This window comes from Mytilus californianus, unplaced genomic scaffold, assembly GCF_021869535.1.
Source record: "Mytilus californianus isolate M0D057914Y unplaced genomic scaffold, xbMytCali1.0.p SCAF_3, whole genome shotgun sequence".
NCBI classification, from domain to species: Eukaryota; Metazoa; Mollusca; class Bivalvia; order Mytilida; family Mytilidae; genus Mytilus; species Mytilus californianus.
In genome coordinates this window covers 97,651,146-97,668,392 of record NW_026262679.1, presented here as the reverse complement: position 1 = coordinate 97,668,392, position 17,247 = coordinate 97,651,146, and the positions used below count along the sequence as shown (strand labels likewise).

The 17,247-nt window shown below is 31.9% G+C and overlaps 1 protein-coding gene across 4 annotated transcripts in view; it reads left to right on the top strand.

Annotated features, from left to right (window-relative positions):
- Window positions 1-6,305, top strand: part of LOC127733292 (fibroblast growth factor receptor 2-like) — a 54,249-nt gene extending 47,944 nt beyond the window's left edge. For all 4 annotated transcript variants that reach the window (XM_052242652.1, XM_052242649.1, XM_052242651.1 and 1 more), the window contains 2 exons: window positions 172-421; window positions 1,276-6,305. In XM_052242652.1, the coding sequence (XP_052098612.1) occupies window positions 172-421; window positions 1,276-1,401 (376 nt within the window). In that variant the 3' untranslated portion in view covers window positions 1,402-6,305. The remainder of the gene's footprint in view (window positions 1-171; window positions 422-1,275) is intronic.
- The last annotated feature ends 10,942 nt before the right edge of the window (window positions 6,306-17,247 follow it).

The window sequence follows — 17,247 nt, the reverse complement described above, 5'->3', positions numbered from 1 at the left end:
CACAAGCCATATAAATTTAAAAGACATTTTATGAATGACTGATTTTTGGACCCGTAAGTAGACTAAATTTGGCAAAAACTGTTGAAATGAAACATGTTTTTGCGTTACTCATTTGTTCATAAAAAATATTTATCTTTGTTGATAATAATGTTAAATGTTTTTTATTTGTAGTTGGTCCTATGGTGTACTGTTGTGGGAGATATTTACACTCGGAGGAAATCCTTATCCTTCTGTACCTGTAGAAAGATTATTTGAACTTTTAAAAGAAGGTCATAGAATGGAGAAACCTCCATATGCTTCGGATGAAATTAATAGAATGATGCAGTTCTGTTGGCATGAGTATCCATCAGGGCGACCATCTTTCAATAAACTTGTTAATGAGTTAGATAAAATGTTGACGTCTATGGCAAACAGAGGTGAAGTAAGTATTTAATCTGCAATATGATGAAATTCTTACCAAAAAAAACTAAAAATCTGTAAGAAAAAAGATGACCTTAACTGCAAGGGGAAAGAAAGGCCATTGACCATAATCTTATAAAATCAAACTGAGATGTCTTAAGAACACTATATTGGGTTATGGCATGGTAGGGTTCCAGCAGGGTTTTACTTCAGCACTGGCAGGCGTAATGTCAATTTTTATGGCAACCCCTCAAACCAAATTAATAAATGGTTTAATTCAGGTGAATTATTAACCAAATTTTTAAATGATGTGATTGTTTCAAATGCATTAACATAGCTAAAGTGGTTATTATGGTTAAATCGTTTCTATAAAGATGTACAAACAGCTAGAACTTGATGAAACAAGGCATATGATGTGAACAAATATTTACAGTTCATAATGAAGAGTTGTATTACTGTATCAATCATCATTGAAGAGTATAATACTTTATTAAACTTATTAAAATAAAAAGTAGTGGGTGAAGTAAATTGCACCAACTAAGTTCAGCTATTTGACTTATCTCATATTGAGGCTTTTGGAGTGTAAAAAAAGGTGTTAAAGTTTATGATTATAATTAAGCTCTTTTCTATCAATTCATGTCATCATAAATTGGTGTTTTGCCATTCACTTAAAACTTTTTTATTGAATATATATCAAAGGAGACATACTTATATTTACTTAATGAAGCTTGTTTTCAAATACATGTCTGTATTTTACAATTGTCAGTTTAATTTTGTATGTGTATTCTGTTAAACTTTACAAAACTAGAACTCTTTGGATGTATTATCTATATTTAAAAAAAAAAAATCTTTAGTTATGTAATTTATTTTTTTCAGGAATATTTAGATTTAGAACCACTAGAAAGTCCAACCAGTATGTCAGATAGCCAGTATTCTTCTATGTCTCGTAGCTCAAGTAATTACGATGTAACGAGCAATAGCACAGACTCAGAATCTTCATGAATGTAACAGTATACATCCCATCATATCATAGTCTCTCTCATGTACGAGGCATTCACTGACAACTGTGTCTCATACAACTAGGCAGCGATTGTTTCATAATCTCATTCATCTGGATGTCTTCCACATTGTGTAGACGAAAAAACAGCATGTGCCAATTTTCTTTTTCTCAGCTTGTTACTTGAGCAAGTGTTTTAATATGTAGTAACTCTTTTATAAAGGAGATTAAAAAATGGACTTATTTGCCACAGTGTGTTCAAAGAATATTGGATTATTCTTGATGTGTTCAAAGAAGACAACCATTTTATTCAATCTCATGTTTTTACAATAAGTGCTACAGTGAACAAAAAAGACGGGTTTTTGTTGCTGAAATGTTGTAACCTCATTGACACCAAAGACAAAGAAGTACTATTAGAAATCCAGTGTCTGATTTGTCAGTGATTATTTATGTGATTTGTGTTTGATCAGGATTATGTTTAATCATGATTTGTACATGAACTTATTTCAAGTCATTGTAAGGCCATTCCATTTTAGTAACCTAGTAGCAAGCCCATTGAGTTTTCTATATATAGATCATGGGTTAATGTTTCAGAACTACAGCTTGAGGAGTTGTCACTTAATTTCATTCTTTATCTGTTTATTCTGCTAGAGGAAGTGAAATGGAAGCCTTTATTGTCTTGAGGTACAACTATGTTTTATTGAAATACAGAAATTTTGATTTGAATTTTACTTGATTTTATAATGAACTTTTATAATTTTTTTACTGCAAAAAAATGTTTTATAATTAAAATCTGTGAAATTTGCATTTTTTTCTCCACATTTTCTAGACTAAATTTTACAACGAAGTGAAGCTAACAAGACAGGACTGTCAAAATAATTTTGTCTGTTTTATCATTCTGTAAGTAGGAATGCAGGAACAGTAAAAACAAATGTTTTTTATTGGCACATACTTAGTAACATTATACACAATTTTATATTTGTCTTTGGTTATACATCAGTTACCTTAGTATACATTTCAATAAATATCGATTAGAAAAAATATTTTTTAGAAATATAAACTATGGTAAACTAGGACCTGTGTATTCAAAAAATTAAATGTTCATGTTTCTGTCTTCTCAAGAAAAAGATGTATATTTAACTTGTTCATGCAATGAATTACTTGTGATTAATAAAGGAATTAAAGTAGAGGTTAATTTGTTAACTTTCAAATTCCTTTTTTTTTCTTTTCGATATCTCTGATTGAAAACGGTTAGTCAGTTAAAAATAGAATGTTTTCATTCAAATGTTTAATGATTGTCAAATTCAAAACAAATAACACTTAAATAAAATGGTGCAAAGCCAGTTACAAATGATAAATCAAACAAAACAGAATCAGCCTGTGTCAAATCGGGTACAAATCATGCAATGGAACAAAGTATTTTGTAATTATGGTCCAATTCTGGACCTCTTGGTGTATATATATATATATGACCAGTATGTATAATTATGTTGATGCATATATTGTTAACAATTAATAAATTTTATGATTCTGAAGTACAGAGTTTATTTTTAGACTTGACAATGATGTAAATGTTTTCTCTTTGTGTTCATTGTTAAATTATGGCAAGGTGACGCCATCTGTTGCTTACTTTTTATTTCACTTGTTAAAACCTTATGTATCAATGTTGCTCCTCTTTTGTGATTTTTGTACATAATTGTTTTTTTTTATACTAGAACTGTTATATAAATGTTAGGAGCCCAGTTCTGATGAAAACTTTCTTTTACCTGTGTCATTGACAAAACTTTCCTATATCTTTTAATAGTGGTTTCTTTTTCTGTTGTATTTGGAATTTAATAATTTTTGATCAATTCAAGTTCAGAAACAAATTTCATCTGAAGAGGAAAGAAATTGCATAAAAATCTAAGAATATCACTTCTTCAACGTACATGTCATTTAAAAAATTTAAAGTTCAAATTCTGATACATTTGAGAACATTTCATTAGTTTTGCCTCATTTAATATGGTTAATTGAAACAAAAAATTATTATTTTACTAAATATCTTCAATAAAAAATTATAGCAAGTTACTTGCAAACAGTTTCATGGGCCATATTCTTCCTATGTATAATTACAGAAGACATTTGTAATTACAGTGATTACAATTATACCCAATTGTATTTTGCATAAGAATTTAAAGTATACTTACAATATTACTTAACATGTATAAGGTTGTAGTTTTGTCCGTCCATTTGGTTGATTTTGATTAAATAGTAACATCACACTTTTAACCCCTTGAAATTGAATTTATGTTTTGCAAATAGCTGTATTAAAAGCCATGAAGGTTGCAGAAAAGTTTTAAAAGATCAGCTGGTATTTTATCTCGATGTACAAGATGTGTGTATTAATGATTTTGGGGTAAATTGATTTTAAACTGCTTACCATACAATTAATCTAATTATGGTATGCAGCAGATAATTACAAAAATATACATGCACATAAATTAGACCCTCGGTGGCTCATTTTGCATTTCTGGTGGTTTTTTGTTTTTTTTTTAAATTAAACAAGTAGTTTATATTAGATAATAAAGTTCTAGAAGATTTGAAATTATAATTGTACATATAAGTGAAATCTGTAAAAAAAAATGATGATAGAAAAAAAATGTCTTGAGTCACAGAGGGTGTAGTAAAATAATTGTATTAGTTTGTTTTCAATGGAAAATGATCTCAGATGTATAGCCCTACAAAAATTAACCTTTTGCTTGTTACAGTATTTAATCAGTTTTGTATAGTTTTAACACTGCCTTAATTTTTATGTTTTGCCTAATTGTGTTCACTAATTTGGTTTAACTTTTGTTTTTCAGTTTTAAAAACTGCAGACTTTTTCTCGTTGATAAAATCAAATTCATTTAACACTGCCAGATATTATTTTAATTCATCTTTTAACTTTTAATTTCATTTTATTTAATTCATCAGATTTGTTGGGCATTTTACATAAAATTCTGTTGTGTTCATTTTTAAAAAAAACAATTCATTATATATATAAATGTGTTCAATGTGTAAGATAACTCTACCTATTTTAAACCATTGTTAATCATGTTGTTGTTTTAATTTTTTTTTTTTATATTTTACAAAAATTAATGATATTTTTCATCACCCCATAACGGATTTAAACACATTAGTTATGATAAAATAAAATATGCGAAATCTGGAGAAAATAATTGAAATAATTTTTTTTTCATTTACTTTTGTAATGTAATTTTATTATATGAATAACTCATTGAAGTTTAATTATTGGTCAGTTCTTGATATTGAACTGTTTGCAACATTTTGTAATTTAATCATCGGGCAAAAAAAATGAAAAAAATTAATGTCTGCTAAGTTGGTGACTATAAATGCACATGGTTTTTTCGCCCAACCTACATATAAAATTATATGAATAAATGTCTCAGTATTTTTTTTTTAAGTATTACCTTATGCAAGAGTTGATGGTGCAGAATTATATGTCTATGCAGTTCATTTGTTTAAATATTGCCAAAAGTGTCTGTTTGTTTAAAGGTCCTAGACAAGCTTACCAAATTTGATTTACCTCAGTCTATTTTTTGGGGGCTGCCTTCTCTGGCTTGCAGACTCTTGTAAAAATCTATATAAAGCAATACAGGACTAATGCATTCATTTAATTTGTACAAGGTTTGAAATGTATCTGCCACATGATATTTTTTAAGAGTAATGAACACATTTTATTTATATATTAAATTTCTTAACCAACACTTGGTGAATTGGGTTTATTTAGCTAACAAAGTTATTAAATCTTTTGAAATGTTTTTACTAGTATACTATTTTGATAATTTTGGAAATATATATACATATGTGGTTGTTGATATATATTTTTTTACTATCTGGACAATGGATGTCCTTTTCAAATTTTATTTCTTGTTGTTTCTGTATCTGCAGGAAAACAGATGCTTTTTTCAAGTTGATTTGTATTCTTTTGATAGAATTTCAAATTTTTATTTACACCACTGTCACAAGTAAGTAAAATTTGATTGCATGTTTTAAAATTTAACAATCACTGCAAGATGTGTCTTTGAAAAATCTTTTTAAAAGTAAATATTGATGTGCTTTATATTAAGTTTTTTTTTTAAATTTGTTATTAGTAGTATAAATATACCTCTAAAAGTTCACTATTAGTAGTATAAAGACACTTCTGAAAGTTCACATACATGGTTTTAAACATAACAACAATGAACTTTTTGCACTAAGTTTTTATTGTCTGCTATTAATGTACAGATGTTGTATAGAACAACAACAACAGGTGCTTTCAATCAATTACACACATACATTTTGGGCTCACCAGAAACAAAAGGTCCATGTGAGCCATCACTTGGCTTCTGTTGTGGTTGTCAGGTATTAACTGTTTAAAAATCTTCTCCTTTTAAATCTACAGGACCAATCACCCTGAAAACCATCAGAATGCCACTCTCTACCTTTTGGAATATCAATTGATACCCTATGGCTTTATTTTTTTTTTATTTTTTTTTTACAAATATCTTGAAATTTCAAGAGAGAACCAGCAAAACTTACCATCAAGACAGGATTTCCTTGTACAAGAAAATCATGTGATTGAAATCAACATATGAGCTTTCAATGGTTTAGTTATACTGCTTGTAGAAGTTATCAGTACTGTTCAGATAAGTCTATATTAGAATATCTTAGGATATATGTTAAGTTGTTCATAGGTCACATATGCTGTTATAAACTCATACTACAAATGTACAACATTGTGTTCAATAATTGTTATGAAATTTTCTAGTCTGAGTAAAACTGATCTGTAACAATTAAAGGTCCCAATAATCAAATTGTTCATGTCTTTGTTGAATTCAGTTGTATCTGATAGAAAGAATTACATCAATAAAATAAATGTTAACAATTACTTAGTTGTTAAGTTGTATTTTTAAGACATGGAAGTTTCTTATAACAAAGAGGATATACATTAAGATAGAAAGTAAATACTAAGCATGGCTGAAGGAGTGGGGCCTCATGTTGTGCTTAAAATGAAATGCATGGATACTATGCATCAGCACACAAACATTAACTATTAAGATGTTATTTTAAGATATGGAAGTTCCATTATAACAAAGCGGGAATAAATGAAGATAGAGAGTTACAAAGCATGGCTGAATGAGTGGAGCCACATATGCTTAGAATTAAATGCTTGGATACTATGCATCAGCACACAAATATTAAAGTTCTTGGATACTATGCATCAGCACACAAATATTAAAGTTCTTGGATACTATGCATCAGCACACAAATATTAAAGTTCTTGGATACTATGCATCAGCACACAAATATTAAAGTTCTTGTATACTATGCATCAGCACACAAATATTAAAGTTCTTGGATACTATGCATCAGCACACAAATATTAAAGTTCTTGGATACTATGCATCAGCACACAAATAATAAAGTTCTATCATAAGTGCAGTAGGTACTTTTTCATAAAAACACCTAATCAGATAACTGAACTTGGTAGAAATTCCAAAAGCACTGGATCATGACCTAAAGAATAGTCTTCTATACTTTATTTGAAAAGGGATATAGTTGAAATCTTTACATAAAGTGTTAACTACTAATTGTGGTCTTAGTTAACACAAAATGACAGTTGTGCTTAAAGAGCTCAAATAAAAAGAAGCACACCAGGGAACATTTTTGTATTCTTAATTTTTGAAAGATGATAGATTCATTTATCAACAATTTTTTTGTTAAAAGTAGGAAGCAAAACACGCAAGATATTTGGACGCACTGGTATTAAAAAAATTGCAAAGACTTGTATATGTTATTACCTCTTCTTCCTAATATTTACCAGAAGTATTTGATTGTGGTTCTTAACAAGACCTTGTCAGCTGAAGTTGACATCATTTGTATGCTCTAGTGACCAGTATTAAGCTCATTTGGTCAATGTTCTATATTAGTAGGGATTCTGACATTACCGCTGTTACATCTGCCACAGTGCAATTTTGGCAAATCTTTCTTTCCTGATACTAAAAAGAGATAGCTTTTCCACCAAACCAACCCTTACAAATGATATCTTACTCTAGCGATAATTTATATTATTCTACAGAGTAATTGTCTACAATATTTTTCCCAACAAAACAGGGCATGAAGTCCAATTTTGATGAAGTATATATTGTTAACATTCTGAATTTGAGGTCGTATTTAACAAACACTTGGATTTTTCGCTATTATCTATGCAGAATCTAAACATGAGAAAACATAAGATATTAAGCATGTTATACCTTACTTTGTTAAAGATAGGTATAAATAAAAATAAATAATGGTGTATTGTAGCAGCAAAAAAGTGCATTTATTGAATAAGCTAGGCTTCTGTGGAAAATTTAATAGTTACTAAGCACCTCCCATTTAAGATTGGTCTACCACCTAAAAAATAGTATTGGGGAGCAACCATTTAACTTCAAGGGGGGTTTATGGTTTTTTGTCTGAGTCAGAATTTTTTTTTTAGTTTTTCGACTCTATCAATCAAATGTTTTTTTTTCAAAATTTAACACTATTTAAGGTATTGGGGAAAATCTGGATTCAGAATTTTTTTTTTTTGTCATCTGCTTGACCACAATTTTTTTTTTCATCAAGTTGGGGATCAGAATATTTTTTCAGGAAAAAACCATAACCCTCCCTTGAAGCTAAATGGTCGAAAGTGGCATTGATCATGTCAATTTTTTTCAAGCATTTCTGCAAAACACGATGCTAACATGGAAAATAAGAAATGACCAGCATTATCATAATATAACATGATATGAATCCTTGCCAGAAATAAAACATGTTTGTGAGCGCTCAACCTAATGTTGAATGTAGGACTCTTGATTCTATCCGTAAATGCATATGATATCATTTTTATACGACCTCAAAATTTTTGCGGTCGTATATTGGTATGACGTTGGCGTTGGCGTCGTCGTCGTCGTCCTGCGTCGTCCGAAGACACATTGGTTTTCGCACTCTTACTTTAGTTTAAGTGAATGGATCTCTATGAAATTTTACCATAAGGTTCAATACCACAAAAGGAAGGTTGGGATTGATTTTGGGGGTTATGGTACCAACAGTTAAGGAATTAGGGGCCAAAAATAAGCATTTTTGTAACTTCCAGACATAACTTGTGTGTTAGTGTATGGATCTCTCTGACATTGTACCACAAGGTTCCATATCACAAAGGGAATGCTGGGATTGATTTTGGGGGTAATTGCCTCAAAATATTAGGAATTGGGGGCCAAAAAAGGGGCAAAAAACAAGCATTTTTCTAGTTTCATGACAATAACTTGTGTGAAAGTGTATGAATCTTTCTGAAATTGTACTACAAGGTTCCATATCACAAAGGGAAAGCTGGAATTGAGTTTGGGGGTAATTGCCATAAACGTTTAGGAATAAGGGGCCAAACAGGGCCCAAAAATAAGCATTTTTCTAGTTTCCAGACAATAACTTGTGTTCAAGTGTATGGATCTCTCTGAAATTGTACTGCAAGGTACCATACCACAAAGGGAAGGCTGGGATTGATGATGGGGGTAATTGCCTCAATATTTTAGGAATTAGGGGCAAAAAAAGGGGCAAAAAACAAGCTTTTTTCTAGTTTCAGGACAATAACTTGTGTGTAAGTGTATGGATCTTTCGGGGGTAATTGCCATAAACGTTTAGGAATTTGGGGCCAAAAAGGGGCCAAAAAACACATTTTTCTAGTTTCCAGACAATAACTTGTGTTCAAGTGTATGGCCATGCTGCTCAATATAAAGTTTTCTGTGTAGTGATTTGTGTACTGTTGTTTGCCTGTTTGTCGTGCAGCACAATATAAAGTTTTCTGTGTAGTGATTTGTGTACTGTTGTTTGCCTGTTCGTCATGCTGCTCAATCTAAAGTTTTCTGTGTAATGATTTGTGTACTGTTGTTTGACTGTTCGTCGTGCTGCTCAATCTAAAGCTTACTGTGTAGTGATTTGTGAACTGTTGTTTGCCTGTTTGCCGGATGATCTCTCTGAAATTGTACTGCAAGGTACCATACCACAAAGGGAAGGCTGGGATTGAGTTTGGAGGTGATGAATCATAAGGGGGTTCAAAAAATTTGGGGGGGGGGGATTTTTTTTTTTTTCCTTTTTTTTCTATTTTTCCTTTTTTTTTTCTTTTAAAATTTTCCATTTTAAGTTGGTTATTTCTGATTTATATTTAAAAGCAAATAATAATGATATGGTAGGAGATACACACCAAACAGGATGTGTAAATTATTATATAATAAGTATTGTGCAATAGCAAGAAATTTTCAATTGCACAGTATTGCACAATAGCAAGAAATCTTCAATTGCACAGTATTGCGCAATAGCAAGAAATCTTCAATTGCACAGTATTGCGCAATAGCAAGAAATATCCAATAGCACAATATTGCGCAATAGCAAGAAATTGTCAATTGTACAGTATTGCGCAATAGCAAGAAATATTTAATTGCACAGTATTGTGCAAAAGAAGATACTTCGTATAAATTGCTTATTTCTTGACCAATTTCAATGGGGTTTTATTCTTGAATTCTTGGGGTTCTTTAATATGCTGAATCTAACCGTGTATTTAGTTTTTGGATTTTGGGCCCCGTTTTTAAATTGGTCCACATTGAGGTCCAAAGGGTCCAAAATTAAACTTTGTTTGATTTCATCAAAAATTGAATTATTGGGGTTCTTTGATATGCTGAATCTAACCGTGTATTTAGATTCTTAATTTTTGGTTCTGTTTTCAAATTGGTCTACATTAAGGTCCAAAGGGTCCAAAATTAAACTTAGTTTGATTTTAACAAAAATTGAATTCTTAGGGTTCTTTGATATGCTGAATCTAAACATGTATTTAGATTTTTTATTATGGGCCCAGTTTTCAAGTTGGTCCAAATCGGGGTCCAAAATTAAACTTTGCTTGATTTCAACAAAAATTGAATTTATGGGGTTCTTTGATATGCTGAATCTAACCATGTTTTTAGATTTTTGATTTTTGGACCCCATTATCAACTTTGTCCACATTGAGGTCAAAAGGGTCCAAAATTAAACTTTGTTTGATTTCATCAAAAATTGAATTCTTGGGGTTCTTTGGTATGCTGAATCTAACCATGTATTTAGATTTTGGATATTGGACCATAATAGGTGAATGTCCAATTTAAAATTTTTAAGTTCTTAGACCACATTCATTCCGTGTCAGAAACCTATGCTGTGTCAAATATTTAATCACAATCCAAATGCAAAGCTGTATCAAGCTTGAATGTTGTGTCCATACTTGCCCCAACTGTTCAGGGTTCGACCTCTGCGGTCGTATCAAGCTGCGCCCTGCGGAGCATTTTATTTAGAATTTTTCGTTTCTGTTTTCTAACGAAGTTTGCCTCAACCAAATGTTATGCAACTTGTACACAATGCTTATTCAACCACAAAACCCAGATCAAGTACAAATTAGGGTAACGTCGCTTTGTTCCGTTCTTGAGGTATGTCCCTTTGTAATGTTTTATGTAAGCGGGGGTACCATCTGTGTCCCATGGACACGTTCCCCTTTTATTTAGAATTCATGTACATATATTATGAACGTGGTCAGAATGAGGGATGCCTCATGCAGAGAGAGTGCCACGCATTCTGTATGATTATGAACCCTTGCAACAACTGTATGAGGTCAGGGGCGTTTCTAGGATATTTGAAAGAGGGGGCGTAGAATCAAATGTTTGGCCGAGCGGAGCGAGGCAAAAAAAAATTTTTGACCTTTTTTTGCTAAAAAAACATAAAATAATTGTGAAATGCACTAATGTAAAGGTTCCCGACTTGGAGCATGTATATTTTATAGTTAAAGTGTCAGGGTTTGACATTTTTTATGCCGAATTCTCTCCATTAATTTTCAATGGTATATCAAACCAGAGACATATATGTGTATATATGTCTCTGATCAAACTGATCGGATGGATCTTAACAGCAGTAGACCAATAACGAGAAATTCCAAATTCTAGGCTATAAGGCGTTACTTAACATTTCAATAGTCCTAGGTCAGGATTCAAGTATATCTCCCCTCAATTGTCTTCTATCGCCACGCGTCGGAGGGGCATGGAAATGCTTTCTGTCCGTCCGTCACACAGTGACTATTTTGTGAACTCCTCTGAAACCGCTGGACGGATTTCGTTCATTTTTTGCAGGATTGTTAAACATGACATGTATTTGATATCATTGCAAAAAGAATGCAAAAATGGGGAAGTTCCGTTCAGACAATTTAGCTGAAAATGCAACTCCGTTTGTTGGAACATACCCGATATCATATATATATAGAGATATGTATATAAGCAGATTACGATATTTTTTTTTTTTGAAAAGGGGGGGGGGGCGTACGCCCATTTCGCTTTCACCTGGACCCGCCCCTGGAGGTTCTGTAGGTTTTCAGTCACAAGGCTAAATATCTGCAACATTTCCAACATTCCCTAATGGCATTACCATCCTGTTTTAATCCTGGTCGTCATACCTTGCAGAATCTACTTATTGTATTTATTGTTAGTTTGTTCTCGTCCTGAGCATGCATCACATAGAATTCCATGACATAAGTCGTGTATCATATTACCAATATACAACACATCAAAATAAGGGGCACTTTAAATAAGTTGGGGAGGAGTTATTTGTTGTTTTTGTTTGGCAGATCCGGCAAAGTAGCGATTTTTACAGAGTTTTTCTATTTTGCCAGTCTCTATCAAGATTTTTCAGTATATTTATTTCGAATAGAAAGAAATGTAGAAACATACACTTTAACATGTTAATAAGAAATCTCTAAAAAATATGTCTTCTTTAAGAAAACTTATACATAAGCAAAGCATGCATATTAGAATTGATATTCTAATAAAAAATATCCCACAAGTTTGGAAATTAACAGTTACTTTACATACAACAAAAATTTGTCTTTCTTAAAAACATAATAATTAAGCAAAGCATACATATTAAAATTGATATTCTAAGTAAAAATTATAATAAAAATAATATTCCATAAGTTTTGCAATTAAAAGTATAAAACTCAACAACTTCAAAATGCTTTACAAGTGTTACAAAACAAGAAAGATTCTGCCATTGCAGACATGAAGCACACAACACTTGTTGGATAGGGTTTTTATAATAGTTTGTTTATGATTTGTTGTTAAGCGAGAATTACACAACTATGTTTTTTGTTGTTGTTATTTTTTATATGCGTTACATAATGTAACATTAGAGCGCACTTGTTAGTGCAAAGTGTATACCAAATTTGGTGTAAATTGATTGAAAGATGTTAAGTGATGAACAATTTCGCAAGTTTTGTCAACGCTAGTTTCTGTGCTGATTCTCATCTCAAATGCGTGCCGCCATTCGTAAATATATATAGTTGCAAGATAAAAACGGAGATACATATATTTATTCAAGATAAAAGGCATGAAATTGACAGACACAAAACAGTAAAATGACATACAAATATAGCAATGTGTACATGTACATGTAATGATGAAACAACTTGACTAACCAGTGGATGAAGATATGTGTTCTTTATGAAGATTTGTGTTCTTTTCGCAATGAACACAGCAGTACTTTACTGCACCTGACCATAGACCAGATCGTTACTTAACGGTTTGCTGTTTTGTGCTCTAGGTTTCATAAATTATATATTCCTTGAATCACGTTTCCACAGTTGCACATAGTTGTCGTTTTCAAAGTGCTCCAAAACCTGTTTTAGTTCTTTATATGAGTCGAGCATAGCGTTTATTCCAAGTTTTTTTTTACAACAAAGTGTAGTCTCCGATTTTCGAATGTCAATGATTTCAATGAAAAAATTATTTCATAATCTGAAAAAAAATCTGAAAGAAGACGGCAAAATAGTAAAACTCTATAAACTAAGTAGGCTATTTTACCGGAGCCGGTAAAATAGCACCTAAGAGGTTATTTTGCCGGAGCCGGTAAAATAGCCAGTGCCTTTTTTGTATGTAAAGTGGGTTTCTTGTAAGAACTTACCATCAAATTGAAATAATTTGAAACAAAATACTTGCAAACACAATTGTTTCTCTTATTCCTTGATCGAAATATTTTTTCTCCAAAGTTGCATAGGTAGGTACAAAACATGTGCTTTGGGGACAGGACAATTTTTTTTAACCCTCCCCTTTTTTTCGCGTTTTTTCTGTATTATATCAGAGACATATATTCGCATATGTATATCTGTCTCTGATTATATGAACATAAATATACTAGAAATAACTTGTATTTGCTATATTCTAACAACTCCAAGTTTACTATCCACAGCGGTCACTGATCTCTTTATAATATATATCAGTGACGCTGTGGATAGACTAGTAAACTTGGAATTGATAAAATATAGCAAATACAAGTTATGTTTATATTATACAGAAAAACTCGGAAATAATAGAAATTAATAGAAAATACAAAAAATAACGGATTTTGGAAAAAAGGGGGAGGGCTAAAAAAAAATTGTCCTGTCCCCCAAGTGCCTATGCAAAGTTAGGCACAGAATACACCGTAGGTCAGAAGAAATAGATACGTTTATATGCATGATATACATGTACAAAGTCCTTTTATAAAAATATGGAGATGCGATATGATGGCCAATTGCAATTAAGCTATACATCGCACCCTCAACTATTAAAGGGGCATTAGCTACGAGATATAGAAAAAAATGAGATATGATTTTTTTTTCTTCGATCATTAATGAAAGTGAAATAGTGATATAATAACTCGCTTTTAGCAGATAGTTTGGTTCAGTTTTGTCAAAATAAGCAAAGAAACATCGCTAATGAATTATTCGACCTCATTAAATCCGTATTCATGTGAACTTCAATTGAACTCCTTAGCTAGAGATAGGTTACGCATGAACTAGGCGCGTTCAGCTATTAAAAAGAAAAGAATGTCAACATTGGAAGTAAAACGAGGTAAACCATTTGGTATACTGATTCGATCATATTTTTTAAACCTACAATATGAAATCAAACAGACCTAGAAAAATCCAATTGCACGAGTTCGCTATCTATTTATATCTATGTTTATGTTTATATCGGGTTATATGACCGTCGGCAGTCTTCGGAGGTCAATTAGATGGCGTCTAGACTAAAATACACACGTGCATCGTGAATTGGTTATTCTAGACTTTTTATTATTTGGATACACGTTTTAGTATGTTATAAATCAAATATGAGAATTTGAGTCAAATCGGGGAACATGAATTTGTTTCTTTGATTAATTTATATTAACTATTGGTATGATAGTCGCAGATCGCACCGAGTCAACCAATATGAAACTGTCAACGGATGCTGACATAATTGTTTAATTTTTTCCCCATAGCGTTGAAAGTACTTTCACTATTTCACAACAATTGTGGGAAATACTTAAACTTTGACAATTATTTGATTTAAATACAAACGGAAACCACATGACAGAAAACTGATTGAAATCACGAGAAAGTACATATAGACGGAAATGTTTTAAGTAATGATACATCATTGGAAAGCTGGAACTAATACATTAGACAATGATCCCAGATAAAAGTCAAATATTGTCTACAGATGTATTATTTTTAACTTTTAACAAAGCGGAAACCAAGATTATATTTACTATTTGAAATAATAAAGACCCTATAATTTGTCGCAAATACACTCAATACCAGGATTGAAATTTTGTACGCCAGACGCGTGTTTCGTCTACAAAAGTCTCATCAGTGACGCTCGAATCAAAAAAGTTAAAAAGACCAAACAAGATCAATCAAAGTTTGAAATTAATGATCATTGAGGTCCCGAAATTCCTAAAAGTTTTGGCAAATACAGCTAAGGTAAACTATTCCTGGGGTAAAAAGCATTAGTATTTCGAAAAAAATCAAAGTTTTATAAACAGTTAATTTATAATTAAGATTCATTTTGATGCCCGCCTTCGAGAGAGTTTTCTGTTCTGTGTGTCCGTTCGTTAGTCCGTCCCGGATCAGGTTAAAGGTTTTTGTTTCGGTATTGTATCATGAAGGTGTGGCCACATCAACTTGAAATTTAGGACAATTGTTAATTATAATGTGAACTTTACATATTATATGGCAGATTACGGTTTTGACCCCGATTGCTCTCCAAGTTTCAACAAGCAACAACAAAAAAACTATATTTTTTTATAAAAAGCCAAAGAAATGAAAACACTGACATTGCACCTCTACGAAGCGAAGGTACCCTTCATGCAAACCCCTTTGCAAAAGCAAACATGTTTCATGAACAAACAATCATTCAATCTGCTTTTACATCAGAAACAAAGACAGAAATACCAACAAAATAACGGAAACCTAAAGTTAGTCTACAAAATGGAACAAACTAACTTCAGCCGAGAAGGAGTATAAAAAATTATAAAAACATAAACATCAACAAGGCTGCAGGACCAGATAATATTATTAGCCAAATACTGAAGGAAAACATCTACATAAATAAAGGCAACAGTAGTATACCGGTGTTCAAAAGTCTTAAATCGATTGAGAGAAAACAAATCCGGGTTACAAACCAAAACCGAGGGAAACACATTAACTATGAGAGGAAAACAAAGGAACAACAGGAACACCGAAGTGCAACAAAAACAAACGCCAACACACATAGAAACGAACTATTTGATAACAACTGCCATATTCCTGACTTGGTACAGGACATTTTAAGAAAAAAATGGTGGGTTGAACCTGGTTTCATGGCATGCCAAACCTCCCGTTGTATGGCAATGTTTAAAAATATCGCTAAAACACTACGTGACAGAAATACAACATAAACACTCGCAAGAACATTCATAACAGAGAAACGCACAAACAAATAATATAATAGTCGACACAACATGCAAACCACAGAACAACAACGAACATATTCCATCAACACCACAGGATATCAAAAACCGTGACGCGCTTACGTAACTAACATTCAATCTCGAACTTTATACAATTATTTTCACAATATTCGTCCAAACAATTTTCATGACAATGATGGTATGGAAAGGTAATTTTATAATTATTTGGACTACAAACGATAAGACATAACAGATTATCCAACCGAAACTATAACAGAAACATCAAAATAAATCCATTAATGTTGGATGTAAAAAACACCGAGACACGCCGCACAGCAATGCAAATTCACATTCAGTATAACAGTCATATTCAGGAATATGACAATGATGGTATTGAAAGGCAATTTTACAATTATTTTGACAACAAACGATACGGCATAACACATTATTCAAATGAAACCATAACAAAAACATGAAATATAAATACATGAATTCACTCTCGGTTTAACAGTCATATTCGGGAATAGGTCACGTTCGGTACTTAGCAGACAGACGACATAGATGTTAAACCACAATCTAAAAAATGTCATTAGTTAGTTTAGACACAGACACATCGTATAAATCAACCAATTCGTGATGGTGTCCATAAAATTTACTGAGTGTAATTTTTAATCTTTCCTCCTCATAACTCTGTTGGAGCAATTTCTGCGTAAGCAGCACACTCCTGTATATGAAGTCAGTATAGAGTGAACATGCACGAGCATAATGTATCAATTGAGATATGTACACACCATACGACAGAGCAGAGGGTATGTTACTGCAGAAAAATGGGAAATTGATAATTGGGAAGTTGAAATCATCCCGTTTGTCATAGATTTTAGTGTGAAGTCGACCATCTGTGTCAATATTGAGGAAAAGATCAAGGTATGAAGCAGTCCTTCTTGTGTCAGTGGTATCCTTACTTTCAAGTTCACTGGGATATATGAGATGCAAGTACTGACTGACATCAAATATACATACAATCTTCAGCAAATCTCAAGAAACATGCAAAATACCATCAG